The sequence below is a fragment of the Coregonus lavaretus genome, assembly GCF_964263955.1.
Source record: "Coregonus lavaretus genome assembly, chromosome: 37".
Taxonomy (NCBI): domain Eukaryota; kingdom Metazoa; phylum Chordata; class Actinopteri; order Salmoniformes; family Salmonidae; genus Coregonus; species Coregonus lavaretus.
Window position 1 is genome coordinate 2,089,586 of NC_140024.1, and position 15,573 is coordinate 2,105,158.

Here is a 15,573-nt window from a genome sequence, read left to right on the forward strand (position 1 = left end):
TGAGCTGAATATAATAGGCTAATTATAATTCCCTTCTCCAGGCTGCCGTCCTCCGAAGCACCTCTCACTCACATGGCTCTCTCAGATATAGTCAATGCCTGTCACGTGATCAAATTCCAAGGGGCATGTTGAAGATGTTAGAACTATCCACATTTAGCCTACTTTTCGTCAGCCAACAAGATGAGTAGGCCTAACAAACAGCAAAAGCACTAGCCTATGTCAATCTACTATCCCCCATAGTACAAAAGTTGACATATTCTATTGGTCAACTTGTCCTTCTGTGCAATAAATAAATATTCCAACCATACTCTGGGACAGTTGTGGGATGCAATAGATCACAAATTAATACAACCATTCCCATCCCACATTTTTTTTTAAAGCAATGAGGCTGATCGTTTAGCTTAAAAAGTTGATAAACTATTAGGCTATTTCTTCACATTATATGCATAGCAATGTGCACAAGGCAGTAGGCTAAAAGCGCAAACGTTCCAAAATGCAATCAATTAGCGGGAAAACACTGTTCTTGAAAGTTACGGGAAATGCGATTATGCATGTAATGCTTTATTATAAAGGTGTATTTTTATGGTGAAAATTATCTTCCCCAAACTCCTTCCACTAGACTCGGGAAACCATGCAGTTTATTAGGCTACAGATTAAATAAATGATGATGAACTTCACAGGGTGGTGAAAGTGCACAGTGATCTTGATGCTCCTTTACAATAAATATTTATTCTGGTGACTCGATGATTGATGCTTGACTGCTGTTTGACAAATACAAATATTCTCACTTTTATCCATAATAATGTAGAGTAGCCTACCTGCACAGTATCTTCAAGCTGTTGGCTGGAGTGCACGTGCCAAGACCAGAGTAGGCACATTTGCTATTTAATGCAACAGTGTTTGTGTCAAAGCTATTGGTGTAGTTGAAAATGGGATGGAAACACATGGAACTTTAGATTATTATTCGGTACATGAAAACTTAGCGAAAAACGACATTTTGTCCGTACTACGTCAACACGCTCTGATTTTATCTGCAACAAGTCCGTTTGGTGGAAACACACCACTGGTGGGAAAATGCTCATATTTTCTTTATGCAGGTTCTAGAATATCCGCATGACAATCGGTTGCTAATTGGATGGAAATTTAGCTACTGATGGGGAATGCGAGCAGTTCCCTTTTGCAACAGTAGCTAGGTTTCCATCCAATTGGTGACAGGTTTTCATGCGAATATTCTAAAATCTGCATAAAAACAATATGGCATTTTCCCACCAAAGATGTTTCAATCATATTTTACAGTTAAATTCCCATGTACCAAATAAAAAATGTACTGGGTTTCCATCACATTTTCAACTCTAATGATGGTTTTGTCACTTACGCTCTAGCCAACAACTCGCAGATACAGTGCGGGTAGGCTATAGACTACATGATGTGATTATTATGGCAAAAGAGCGAGTTATTTATTGGAAAAGATTATCAAGCTCATCACCTTGCATTTTCACCACCCTGTGAAGTTCATTATAACTTATTTCATCAGTAGCATAATAAGCATGCTTTCCAGAGTGGTAGTGGGAGGACCACACACGTAGTAGGAGGACCACACAACATGTCATCGCGTGACTCCAAATTCACTTCTATGGTTATTATATCAGTATTTGCGCATAAAGGTGTTTTCACTGCAATTTGTTGAATAATTAATTATACAGACACAAAAAGATCCCACCGTCCAACGAACAAATGATCTGTCGGAATTCATAAAATGTTACTTACTCGCATAAAAACTGTGGATAGAAACATGGTTAGTAATAATTTTTTTTACACTCCTGGAAAATTCCCAGTCATCTTCTGAACGAGATTGCCAAACAGGTATCATAGCTACTGTTGTGCTATTGATGTGGCCGTGGGCTTTTGATTCTCAGAGTTGAAAGCCAGGAATTCTCTTGACTTTCAACCTAACTGTCTATTTACTACAGTTTAGACATACTGTAGTTATCTCAGTCAGTTTAATAACATGAAACCATCTTGGATTGTGAATGATCAAAGATCTACCCAGCAAACCAGGAACATTCACAGAACATAAGCTAAGATTCCCATTAATTTCTATACTGAACAAATATATAAACGCAACATACAACAATTTCAAAGATTTTACTGAGTTACAGTTCATAGAAGGAAATCAGTCAATTGAAATAAATTCATTCTGCCCTAATTTATGGATATTACATGACTGGGCAGGGGCGCAGCCATGGGCCGGCCTTGGATGGCATAGGCCCACCCACTGGGGAGCTAGGCCCAGCCAATCAGAATGAGTTTTTCCCCACAAAAGGGCTTTATTACATAAATAAATACTCCTCAGCGGTCGTGAGGCCGGTTGGACGTACTGCCAAATTCTCTAAAATGACGTTGAAGTTGACTTATGGTAGAGAGATTTACTTCTCAGGCAACAGCTCTGGTGGACATTCCTGCAGTCAGCATGCCATTTGCACACTCCCTCAAAAAATGTGACATCTGTGGCATTGTGTTGTGTGACAAAATTGCACATTTTAGAGTGGCCTTTTATTGTCCCCAGCACAAGGTGCACCTGTGTAATGCTTTTTAATCAGCATCTTGATATGCCACAACTGTCAGGTGGGTGAATTATATTGGCAAAGGAGATATGCTCACTAACAGGGATCTAAACAAATTTGTGCATGAAATTTGAGGGGAATAAGCTTGTTGTGTGTATGGAACATTTCTGGGATCATTTCTTTCAGCACATGAAACATTGTTCAGTATAGTTAGGGTTTTATCTAACATTAGGATGATGACATCCCAAAAACAAAAGTGTTTTTTTGTTTTTGAGAAAATGTTTTAAATGAAATATCCTTAGAATGTTCTCCTTACACAACATCTGTAACAACCACCACAGAACATTCCCAAAATGTTCTCATTAAGTTTCCAGGTAAAGAACAGACAAAATGTCTTCTGAGAACATTCTTGCAACATTAAAAACGTAGTTGTTTCAATGTCAGCGCATGGCTTGTGTCGATGCAGGTAACCTGACAATATACACACTGCACATATTCGCTGCATCCTTCGCCCTCAATTCTATACATAGTGCACTACTTTTGATCAGAGCCCTATCAGAGCCCCCTGGGCAAAATTAGCGCACAATATAGGGAATAGGGTGACAATTGGGATGCGACTATTAGCTGTACTGGAGAAGCGATGAGCGTGATTAATGGTATCCAACAAGGACAGCTCCCAGAAGGAAGGTGGGTTAGAGTACCTGTGCTTATAAGAAGCCCTCAGTATCCCAGGGGTGAGGGCGTGATGGAGGGAGAGATTGGTCGAGTTAGAGGGAAGGGAGGAGAGCGAGGAGACAGATACATGTCGGGGGTTTATGGATTGAATGTAGGCTAACAACGTGAAGTCCCGAAAAAAAAGACACATTCATGAGGACCTGACTATGATTTAACTAGTTATAGAAATCCGCTTGATTCAATGCATCTTAGCTTCATTAACATAGGCCTATTCTGTTGTGCAAAATGCTGCATCTGATTATCTGCAAAAAAAGAGCAAAGGCTATGTAAGAGATGATGATTCATAATAAATAGGCTATGTAATTTCATGTAGCCTACTTGTTAGAATCCCAACTGTTATTACAGGTGACCAGTCCCTTGACTTCCTTCGAAAAACCTAGTACCTCCAGAATTGGACGTGTCTATCGTCACTGAAGGGTAGGATTAAGGTTCATTTTCGCCGCGCAAAAATATTGTCTATAGATTAATTTCAATTCAGGAGGACGGCTAATGTAGATTTCGTACAGGTTTGTGAATAATATCGCCCATTCAATAGATGGCAATAGTATTTAGAGTAAATTTAAGATAATTTACGCGCACACCGAAAGAACCCCTATTTCCATGATGTGGAACGCTCCGAGCCTCTGCATCCAGCACCGGTGAGACGAGAGCAGTTTGCGAGACAGACCAGAGCAAGTGGATTGACAGCGAAGCGCTCGACGTCGGATATTTCTGAGGAAACTGTACAGTGTAACTTCACTCAAATGGATATTTACGTGGCTTTGTTATCCGTAGTGCTCATTGCGAAACCAGGTAGGTGTCACACGGGGACATATGCAGTTAGTTTTATGTATCATTATCAGCTCTGTCGGCAATAGCTTTTTAATGCGCACCCTCTCCTTCTCCATAGCCTAATTCGGACCTTGCGCGCAAGCTTCTAGATCATATTTTTTGTTCGTTTGTCCCTCGTAGATTTTGTATTAATCAATAATTTTGTATCAATTTGCCCCTCATCGATTTTTTATAAATCAATTCTTTTTGGAATTAGTTTTATAGTACAGATAAATAGCATAGTTATCATCCAAATCGTAGGGTATGTTGTTCTGTTATACCACATCTGTAGTTCGCGCAAAAGTCCCTATAGAAATGACAGGTGTCGCACAGGTTGATACAGCAGTCAATTTGTTCCCGCGCAACAATAGGCCTAATATTTGGATTATGTAGACTTTAATTTAAAATGATCTGCCATTATACGGTATCTGATATCTAGTGCCATGCCATTTACGCGTTTTGTCTCTGATGTGATGGCCACTGTACCTTGGTGAAGGTGCTTTGAAATCGCATGGAATCAATCCCCATGTTTTTGACTGTGTTGCAGTTCGTTGTATCATGCAGACGCTGAAGTTTGATACTCAAACTCAATCATTAAAGAAGTGCCTTGCTTATGTACGTTATACACATCATATAGGTGAGAGGATGTGTGATAGTAACTGTGCACCCAATGTGTAAAAATGTCTAAAGAATATTTTCCCTCTACAGTTCTCGGCTTTGGAAAAGATCCCGATTACCAGATAGATATCATCAATGAACTTGACTTCGCAAATGCAACATATGGAATTACCCAAGTGGCAGGGCTTCACAACAATAGCAAAGCCTTCTTATTTCGAGGTAATGTATACTTTCTTTCTCTATTTGTTTAATACAACCTCTTAAGGATCAAACGCATTTTTTTCAATTGTAGCCTAAAATGACATACCCTAATCTAACTGCCTGTAGCTCAGGACCTGAAGCAAGGATATGCATAATCAAATAAAATGAAAATGTATTTGTCACATACGCCGAATACAACAGGTGTAGACCTTACAGTGAAATGCTTACTTACAAGCCCTTAACCAACAATGCAGTTTTAAGAAAAATAAGTGCTACGTAAAAAATACTAAAATATTGATACAGAGTCAATGTGCGGGGGCACAGGTTAGTCGAGGTAATTGAGGTAATATGTACATCTAGGTAGAGTTAAAGTGACTATGCATAGATAATAAACAGTGAGTAGCAGCAGCGTAAAAGAGGGGGTGTGGGGGGGGGGGGGGGACAATGCAAATAGTCCGGGTAGCCATTTCAGGAGTCTGTTCAGGAGTCTTATGGCTTGGGGGTAGAAGCTGTTAAGAAGCCTTTTGGACCTAGACTTGGCGCACCGGTACCGCTTGCCGTGCGGTAGCAGAGAGAACAGTCTATGACTAGGGTGGATGGAGTCTTTGACAATTTTTATGGACTTTATCTGACACCGCCTGGTATAGAGGTCCTGGATGGCAGGAAGCTTGGCCCCAGTGATGTACTGGGCCGTACGCACTACCCTCTGTAGTGCCTTGCAGTCAGAGGCCGAGCAGTTGCCATACCAGGCAGTGATGCAACCAGTCAGGATGCTCTCGATTGCGCAGCTGTATAACTTTTTGAGGATCTGAGGACACATGCCAAATCTTTTCAGTCTCCTGAGGGGGAATAGGCTTTGTCGTGCCCTTTTCACGACTGTCTTGGTGTGGAGTAAAGGTGGTCTAGAGTTTTTTTTTCCTCTGGTTGCACATTTAACATGCTGGTAGAAATTAGGTAAAACTGATTTAAGTTTCCCTGCATTAAAGTCCCGGGCCACTAGGCGCGCCGCCTCTGGATGAATGTTTTCCTGTTTGCGTATGGCCTTATACAGCCCATTGAGTGTGCCAGCAATGGTTTGTGGTGGTAAATAGACAGCTACAAAAAATATAGATGAAAACCCTCTTGGTAAATAGTGTGGTCTACAGCTTATCATGAGATACTCTACCTCAGGCAAGCAAAACCTTGAGCTTCCTTAATATTAGATTTTGTGCACCAGTTGTTGTTTACAAATATTCACAGACCGCCACCCCTTGTCTTACAGGAGGCAGCTGTTCTATCTTGCCGATGCACGTATATCCCGCCAGCTGTATGTTATCCATGTCGTCGTTCAGCGTCAACTCTGTGAAACATAAGATATTACCGTTTTGAATGTCCCATTGTTAGGATATCCGTGATCGTAGTTCTTCTATTTTGTTATCCAATGATTGTATGTTGGCTAATAGGACTGATGGTAGAAGCAGATTACCCACTCGCCATCAGATCCTTACAAGGCACCCCGACCTACGTCCCCAATATCTCTGTCTCTTTCTCATGCGAATGACGGGGATTTGGGCCTTGTCGGTGTCTGAAGAAAATCCTTCACGTCCGACTATTTAAAGAAAAAATCTTCGTGCAGTATATGGTGAGTAATCGCTTTCCTGATATCCAAAAGCTATTTTCGGTCATAAGAGACGGTGGCAGCAACAGTGGCAGAAACTTTATAAACAAAATAAGTTACAAATAATGCGGAAAAACACACACAATAGCACAATTGGTTAGGAGCCCGTAAAACGGCATCCATCTCCTCCGGCGCAATTCTTGATACCATTTGAAAGGAAACACTTTGAAGTTTGTGGAAATGTGAAATTAATGTAGGAGAATATAACACATGCGATTTCTATTTTAGTTTTTGTTGCATCAGCTTTGAAATGCAAGAGAGAGGCCAGACAGTGATGTAGGAATCTAGGTGTAATTTAGATGACGGCAGCAATGTGTGTGCAAAGTTTCAGACTAATCCAGTGAAGGATTACATCACCACACAATATTTTGTATCAAGTCTGCCAGGAGTTTTCCCAAATGTTCCGAATTGGTCAATTTATACATTTTCAAGTACATAACTATAGAGAACATACAAAAATGCTATGGTAATAAAAATGTTAAGTTTACACACTCCCAGGAATGTCATACATGATGGATCATTAGCTTATACACTAACTTTCACACATCTAGTTGGCGGGCGGAGTGTGGAGCCAGAGATGTATCAAACCGGTTGCCGTGACAAAAGTGTTTTGTTGTTGTGCACTATCCTCAGACAATAGCATGGCATTTTTTTGTTGCATTAATAGCTTCTGTAAATTGGACACTGCAGTTAGATTAACAACAATTTAAGCTTTCTGCCCATATAAGACATGTCTATGTACCGGAAAGTTGGCTGTTATTTAAAACACCATTCTAGTCACATAGGGACACCGATCCTGTAGAGGTTAATTGATTGATAGATCATTGTTTATTTATCAGTGAATTGCAGAAATGTGTTTTATTTTGAGGTGGAATCCTGAGAACGTTGGGTAAACTAATTTCATTTGTAAGATGTAGGTTGCCCAAGCTCGGACTCATGGTTGTAAGATTATCCAGAATATTTTAGGTAAAATGTTGGTAACAGATGGTGAACTAATCATCATCCTCATCATTACATCACCAATGTATTGTAACGATTCTTGCTATATGAGCCATGTTACAATTCCTACCAAGTGGGTAAACTCTATTGGCGCGATGCGTAGGGTGCTTGCCTTTCATGGCAGCGTCCCGGGTTCGCTTCCCTGCCCTGCCGTTTGCTACACTGGTGTCAGAGGTGGGATGGCGGCCGTGAGGCCATCGTAACGCACAGACTGATTCTACTGCTTGCACCTGATGGGGAATAGAGTTCCATGTAGCCATGGCTTTACGTAGTACTGTGCGCCTCCCATAGTCTGTTCTTGATTTGGGGATTGTGAAGAGACCTCTGGTGGCATGTCTTTTGGGGTATGCATGGGTGTCCGAGCTGTGTGCTAGTACTTTAAACAGACAGCTCGGTGCATTCAGCTTGTCAACAAAATTAGGGCCTGTAGGACATGACATGCTGATAGTGTTGTTCAGAAGGCAGAGCAGCGCTTTATTACGGACAGACATCTCCCCATTTTAGCTACTGCTGTATCAACATGTTTTGACCATGACAGTTTACAATCCAGGGTTACTCCAAGCAGTTTAGTCACCTCAACTTGTTGAATTTCTACATTATTCATTACAAGATTAAGTTGAGGTTTAGGGTTTAGTGAATGATTTGTCCCAAATATAATGCAACATTTTTTCCAAAGGTTTACTAAGGGCTAGTAACAGGCTGATTGGTCGGCCATTTGAGCCAGTAAAGGGGGCTTTACTATTATTGGGTAGTGGAATGACTTTTGCTTCCCTCCAGGCCTGAGGGCACACACTTTCTAGTATGCTTAGATTGAAGATATTGCAAATAGGAGTGGCAATATTGTCCGCTATTATCCTCAGTAATTTTTCATCCAAGTTGTCAGACCCCGGTGGCTTGTAATTATTGCTAGACAACAATAATTTTTTCACCTCATCCACGCTCACTTTACGGAATTCAAACTTACAATGCTTTCATCATTTGGTCGGATATACTTGGACGTGTAGTGTCGGTGTTTGTTGCTGGCATGTCATGCCTAAGTTTGCTAATCTTGTCAATGAAAAAATAATTAAAGTAGTTGGCAATATCAGTGGGTTTTGTGACAAATGAGCCATTTGATTCAATAAATGATGGAGCTGAGTTTGCATTTCTGCCCAGAATTTAAGTTGCTCCAACACTTTTTATATAATTTAACTTCATAGTATAGTTTCTTCTTCTTTTTATTCAGTTTAGTCACATGATTTCTCAATTTGCAGTACATTTGCCAATCTGTTGTGCAGCCAAACATATTTGCCATTCCTTTCGCCACATCCCTCTCAACCATGCAATTTTTCAATTCCTCATCAATCCAGAGGGATTGAACCGTTTTTACAGTCATTTTCATAATGGGTGCATGCTTATTAGTAACTGGAAAAAGCAATTTCATAAATGTATTGTCACGCCCTGGCTCTGGGGACTCTTTAATGTTGAGCCAGGGTGTTAGTTTCTATGTTATAGTTTCTATGTGTTTATTCTAGATCGTTTAGTTCTATGTTGGCCAGGGTGGTTCCCGATCAGAGGCAGCTGTTGCTCGTTGTCTCTGATTGGGAACCATACTTAGGCAGCCTGTTTGGCACAGTTAATTGTGGGATCTTGATCCGTAAGGTTTGTGTTTAACCCTAGGACTTCACGTATCGTTTATTGTTTTGTTCGTGTGTGTACTCATTAAAATAATGTACGCTTATCACGCTGCGCCTTGGTCCGCTTCATCATGTGTCAACGAGCGTGACAGAAGATCCCACCAAAGAAGGACCAAGCAGCATGTTCAGGAGCAAACGCCGGGTAAGGAACTGGAGAAGTTGGCGATGTCCCAGGTGGGCGAATGGTGGTCGTGGGAGGACATGTTCGCGGGCAGAGGGCCATGGGCTAAAGTTAAGGCCCTGGCGAGAGAGGAGGTTCGGCGCCAACCGTGCCGTCGTCGGACAGGCGAGAGGCAACCCCAAGTAATTTTTTTGGGGGGGCACACGGCATGGACGACGGGGATGCTGGAGGCAGCTACAGGAAGTATCGGCGGATTAGGAGGCCACCAGGTTTGGGGGGCTGGAAGGGAGGTTGGCGGAGCCTAGAGGTAGAGCAGAGCCAACTCCCCGTACTCAGGCTAGGCAGCGTGAGACTGGGCAGGTTCCGAGGTATGCGGAGCTGCGTACTGTGCCGCGAGTGGTCCGGCACAGTCCTGTACGTCCTGTGCTAGCACCACGCATGTATCGTGCTAAGGTGGGCATGCAGCCAGGACGGAGTGTGCCGGCTCAACACTCGTGGCCTCCAGTACCCCTCCTCGGTCCCGGATATCCTGCGCCAGAGCCACGTGCTGTAGTGCCAGTACGAGTGCACAGCCCTGTACGTCATGTGCTGATGCCTCACACAGAGTGTGTAGTAATCTGCATTCAGCCAGGACGGGTTGTGTCAGCTCTTCGCTCCAGACCTCCAGTCCGTCTCCACAGCCCGGTCCGGCCCGTTCCTTCTCCCCGCACCAAGCCAGTGGTGCGCGTCGTCAGCCTGGTCCGGCCCGTTCCTGCTCCACGCACCAAGCCAGTGGTGCGCGTCGCCAGCCCGGTCCGGCCTGTTCCTGCTCCCCGCACCAAGCCAGTGGTGCGCGTCGCCAGCCCGGCCCGGCCTGTTCCTGCTCCCCGCACCAAGCCTGTGGTGCGCGTCGCCAGCCCGGCCCGGCCCGTTCTTGCTCCCCGCACCAAGCCAATGGTGCGCGTCGCCAGCCCGGTCCGGCCTGTTCCTGCTCCCCGCACCAAGCCTGTGGTGCGCGTCGCCAGCCCGGCCCGGCCCGGCCCGTTCCTGCTCCCCGCACCAAGCCAGTGGTGCGCGTCGTCAGCCCGGTCCGGCCCGTTCCTGCTCCCCGCACCAAGCCAATGGTGCGCGTCGTCAGCCCGGTCCGGCCCGTTCCTGCTCCCCGCACCAAGCCAATGGTGCGCGTCGCCAGCCCGGTCTGGCCTGTTCCTGCTCCCCGCACCAAGCCAATGGTGCGCGTCGCCAGCCCGGTCAGGCCTGTCCTTGCTCCCCGCACCAAGCCAGTGGTGCGCGTCGTCAGTCCGGCACAGCCCGTGCCTGTTCCACCGGTGCCTGGTCAGGTACCGGTCAGCTGCTCCACACCGGAGCCTGAGCAATCCGCTCCACCGGTGTCCAGTCTAGCTCCGGCCAGTGGGGCCAGACTAGACCAGGGGCGCTACGGGGGGGTAGCGAGAGAGTGGTGGTCACGCCCGGAGCCGGATCCGCCTCCGAGGCGGAATGCCCACCCGGCCCCTCCCCTGTTGGGTTTAGTTGGCGCGGTCGCAGTCCGCGCCTTTGGGGGGGGGGGTACTGTCACGCCCTGGCTCTGGGGACTCTTTAATGTTGAGCCAGGGTGTTAGTTTCTATGTTATAGTTTCTATGTGTTTATTCTAGATCGTTAGTTCTATGTTGGCCAGGGTGGTTCCCGATCAGAGGCAGCTGTTGCTCGTTGTCTCTGATTGGGAACCATACTTAGGCAGCCTGTTTGGCACAGTTAATTGTGGGATCTTGATCCGTAAGGTTTGTGTTTAACCCTAGGACTTCACGTATCGTTTATTGTTTTGTTCGTGTGTGTACTCATTAAAATAATGTACGCTTATCACGCTGCGCCTTGGTCCGCTTCATCATGTGTCAACGAGCGTGACAGAAGATCCCACCAAAGAAGGACCAAGCAGCATGTTCAGGAGCAAACGCCGGGTAAGGAACTGGAGAAGTTGGCGATGTCCCAGTTGGGCGAATGGTGGTCGTGGGAGGACATGTTCGCGGGCAGAGGGCCATGGGCTAAAGTTAAGGCCCTGGCGAGAGAGGAGGTTCGGCGCCAACCGTGCCGTCGTCGGACAGGCGAGAGGCAACCCCAAGTAATTTTTTGGGGGGGGCACACGGCATGGACGACGGGGATGCTGGAGGCAGCTACAGGAAGTATCGGCGGATTAGGAGGCCACCAGGTTTGGGGGGCTGGAAGGGAGGTTGGCGGAGCCTAGAGGTAGAGCAGAGCCAACTCCCCGTACTCAGGCTAGGCAGCGTGAGACTGGGCAGGTTCCGAGGTATGCGGAGCTGCGTACTGTGCCGCGAGTGGTCCGGCACAGTCCTGTACGTCCTGTGCTAGCACCACGCATGTATCGTGCTAAGGTGGGCATGCAGCCAGGACGGAGTGTGCCGGCTCAACGCTCGTGGCCTCCAGTACCCCTCCTCGGTCCCGGATATCCTGCGCCAGAGCCACGTGCTGTAGTGCCAGTACGAGTGCACAGCCCTGTACGTCATGTGCTGATGCCTCACACAGAGTGTATAGTAATCTGCATTCAGCCAGGACGGGTTGTGTCAGCTCTTCGCTCCAGACCTCCAGTCCGTCTCCACAGCCCGGTCCGGCCCGTTCCTTCTCCCCGCACCAAGCCAGTGGTGCGCGTCGTCAGCCTGGTCCGGCCCGTTCCTGCTCCCCGCACCAAGCCAGTGGTGCGCGTCGCCAGCCCGGTCCGGCCTGTTCCTGCTCCCCGCACCAAGCCAGTGGTGCGCGTCGCCAGCCCGGCCCGGCCTGTTCCTGCTCCCCGCACCAAGCCTGTGGTGCGCGTCGCCAGCCCGGCCCGGCCTGTCCTTGCTCCCCGCACCAAGCCAGTGGTGCGCGTCGTCAGTCCGGCACAGCCCGTGCCTGTTCCACCGGTGCCTGGTCAGGTACCGGTCAGCTGCTCCACACCGGAGCCTGAGCAATCCGCTCCACCGGTGTCCAGTCTAGCTCCGGCCAGTGGGGCCAGACTAGACCAGGGGCGCTACGGGGGGGTAGCGAGAGAGTGGTGGTCACGCCCAGAGCCGGATCCGCCTCCGAGGCGGAATGCCCACCCGGCCCCTCCCCTGTTGGGTTTAGTTGGCGCGGTCGCAGTCCGCGCCTTTGGGGGGGGGGGTACTGTCACGCCCTGGCTCTGGGGACTCTTTAATGTTGAGCCAGGGTGTTAGTTTCTATGTTATAGTTTCTATGTGTTTATTCTAGATCGTTAGTTCTATGTTGGCCAGGGTGGTTCCCGATCAGAGGCAGCTGTTGCTCGTTGTCTCTGATTGGGAACCATACTTAGGCAGCCTGTTTGGCACAGTTAATTGTGGGATCTTGATCCGTAAGGTTTGTGTTTAACCCTAGGACTTCACGTATCGTTTATAGTTTAATTCGTGTGTGTACTCATTAAAAGAATGTACGCTTATCACGCTGCACCTTGGTCCGCTTCATCATGTGTCAACGATCGTAACATGTATCAAGTGCAGCGTCTGGTTGCTCCTCATTACACACCACAGACCAACAAATATTATTTACATCATCAACATAGGAATCACTACAAAACTTATTGTATGACCTCTCATACACTATATTAGGCCCAGCCTTTGGAACTTTGGTTTTCCTAGATATGGCTACGATATTGTGATCACTACATCCAATGGATTTCGATGCTGCTTTAAAACACATTTCTGCAGCATTAGTATAGATGTGATCAATACATGTTGATGGTTTAATTTCTGTGCTGTTTGTAACTACCCTGGTAGGTTTGCTGATAACCTGAAGCAGGTTGCAGGCACTGGTTACAGTTTGAAGCTTTTTCTTGCGTGGGCAGCTTGATGAAAGCCATTCAATATTTAAATCACCCAGAAAATATACCTCTCTGTTGATATCACATACATTATCAAGCATTTCACACATACAGTATTATCCAGATACTGACTGTTAGCACTTGGTGGTCTGTAGCAGCTTCCCACAAGAATGTGCTTTAGGTGAGGCAGATGAACCAGTAGCCATATTACTTCAACAGTATTTAACATGAGAGACTCTATAAGCTTTACAGGAATGTAGATGTTATAACCATGTATTGCTACCACTGTATCATCAAAGGTATTACCTAAGTGAGTTTCAGAGATAGTCAGAATATGAATGTCATCTGTTACTAGCAAGTCATTGATTTCATGAATATTTGTTTCTTAGACTGCATATATGGGCTATTTTTAGCACTTTTCTGGGATGCTTATCAGAAGTAGACATGCTCATGTTATTTATGTTTGAGCTGATAGTGCAGGGTGAGCTGCACATGGTGGACTTCCTACTAGGGCACACCGCCTCAGTGCTATGAGTATAACTCTGGTTCATAGGCACATTATTACTGCATACAATAGCTGTAGGATCAACAGAGGCATTCAGGACATTTAGAAGGACATAAATTAAGTTACTTACATTGTGTCTGCCAACGCCCCTGGGATAATGTACATTTGCTACAGCATTATGACAACTCAGCGACACAATGGTAGGGATTAACTGAGCTCGTCTTGGGTCATTGATAAATCATTGTCATAATGCAGCCTTGAAATGCGTGGACAGAGTCCAAGAGCCATGATTATTTGGATGGACTCAAAGTTATCTATAAAAGTGATACCAACAGAGCTACAGTAATCTTTTAGCCAGGTTTGTAATGCCAGTAGCCGCTGAATCTTTCACACCCGCTGCGCAATGATGGTACCGGACCTGAAATAATTGGCCGCCTTTTGGAATCTTTCAGTGCTAGAATCAGCTCTTTAAAATCAATTTTCAGAAGTTCCGAGCTAGCCCTCCTAAAGTCGTTTGACTACACATGGACTACGACAGCGTCAGCTCCCGGTATCTGTTGTAGAACGGTCAAAAGCAGCCTTGTAATGTCCTGTACTCGTGCTCCAGGATAGCACAGGGTTTTTCCCCGGGAACCAAGATATTTCTAACCATAGAACTGCCAATGACGACAGTTGGTGCAATGGCTGAGGAAGTCCAGCCATTCTTTCGCCTCCAGTGATTTGGCAAACCCCTTGAGGACCGAAGGGCGGTGGGGTCCGATGGACCCGAGCCGGCTGTAGTATCCATTGTGGATGATGAACGTGCCGGAGTCTCAGACAGCCTTGCAGTCTGATGATGGTCAGAGCTCTGTGGATCTGAATCCGGGGTAGAAGCCACCGGAGACAGAGACAGAATAGAGGATGAAGGAGCAGGTACCTCTGGATCTGATGTTGAATCGGAAGCCCCCAGGGAAGAAGGCGCCAGAACCTCTGGATCCAGGGCGGCGAAGCTGTTTCTGGTCTGTGTCCGGTCCGGGCTTAACATCTCCAAGGAGGCCCCCATTGCCAGAGGACGCTGTTTTCGACTTCCACGGCGAGTAACATATCTCCATGACTAGTTGGTAGGATCAAGAACAGGAACATCCACCAAGTCATCCAGGAGCATCCCACTAGCTCCATTCTCCAGGGAAGGGGGAGACCCCTTTGGGGAGGAATCACTGCAGAGTACCGGCCAGTCGGCTGTGGAGAGCCAACACGGTGGCGACAATTCCACCAGGCCTAAGCGGCATCCAGCTACTGGGGTAGAAGAGAAAGAAAAAGTAGGTGGGTGTGGATTCCCCAGTAGCTTGTGTAGGTTCACTACTTGTTTGCTAAGAGTAGCCACTTCACCCCTGTAGACCTCTGCAAGCAAACAGTTCCTACATTGAAATTCTGGGCAGTCCACATTGTCCCAGAATAAAGCAAAATAAACACAGCTCCTGCAGAGTTGAAAATGTATGTTAGCGTCCTCAATTTGAGAATCCAGGCTAGCTAAGCCAGCCGGTCCTTTGTGTCTTTCCTCCGTGTCCGAGAGAGAACCACACCGCTATCAAAAACGTCAGGCAAAGATAAGCCTACACCAATCACATAATTAATTAGATTTTTGGGGGGATTTTTGTATTGTAACTCAGGCTAGTATAACACGTTTTGTCAACAACAGTGGCGAACTGGGAGTGATCACTCCAGCGACCCGGGTGCGCTTCCCTGCCCTGCCGTTTGCTACATTTATTACTATTAGTAGTAGAGATAGTAATATTATCAGTAGCAGTAGTAGAGGTAGTAGTAGAATATTAGTAATTGGGGTAGTAGTGGTAATAATGGTAATAGTATACTACAGTTGTAGTCGGAAGTTTACATACAGTGGGG

The 15,573-nt window shown here is 46.2% G+C and overlaps 1 protein-coding gene across 1 annotated transcript in view; it reads left to right on the forward strand.

Moving 5' to 3' along the window:
• Positions 1–4,023: 4,023 nt before the first annotated feature.
• LOC311111696 (protein kinase C-binding protein NELL1-like) overlaps positions 4,024–15,573 on the forward strand; it is a gene marked incomplete at its 3' end in the record, with an annotated part of 508,863 nt that continues 497,313 nt past the window's right edge. Inside the window, exons 1-2 of the mRNA XM_084154490.1 lie at positions 4,024–4,091; positions 4,818–4,946. Of these exons, the coding sequence (XP_084010616.1) occupies positions 4,043–4,091; positions 4,818–4,946 (178 nt within the window). The 5' untranslated portion in view covers positions 4,024–4,042. The remainder of the gene's footprint in view (positions 4,092–4,817; positions 4,947–15,573) is intronic.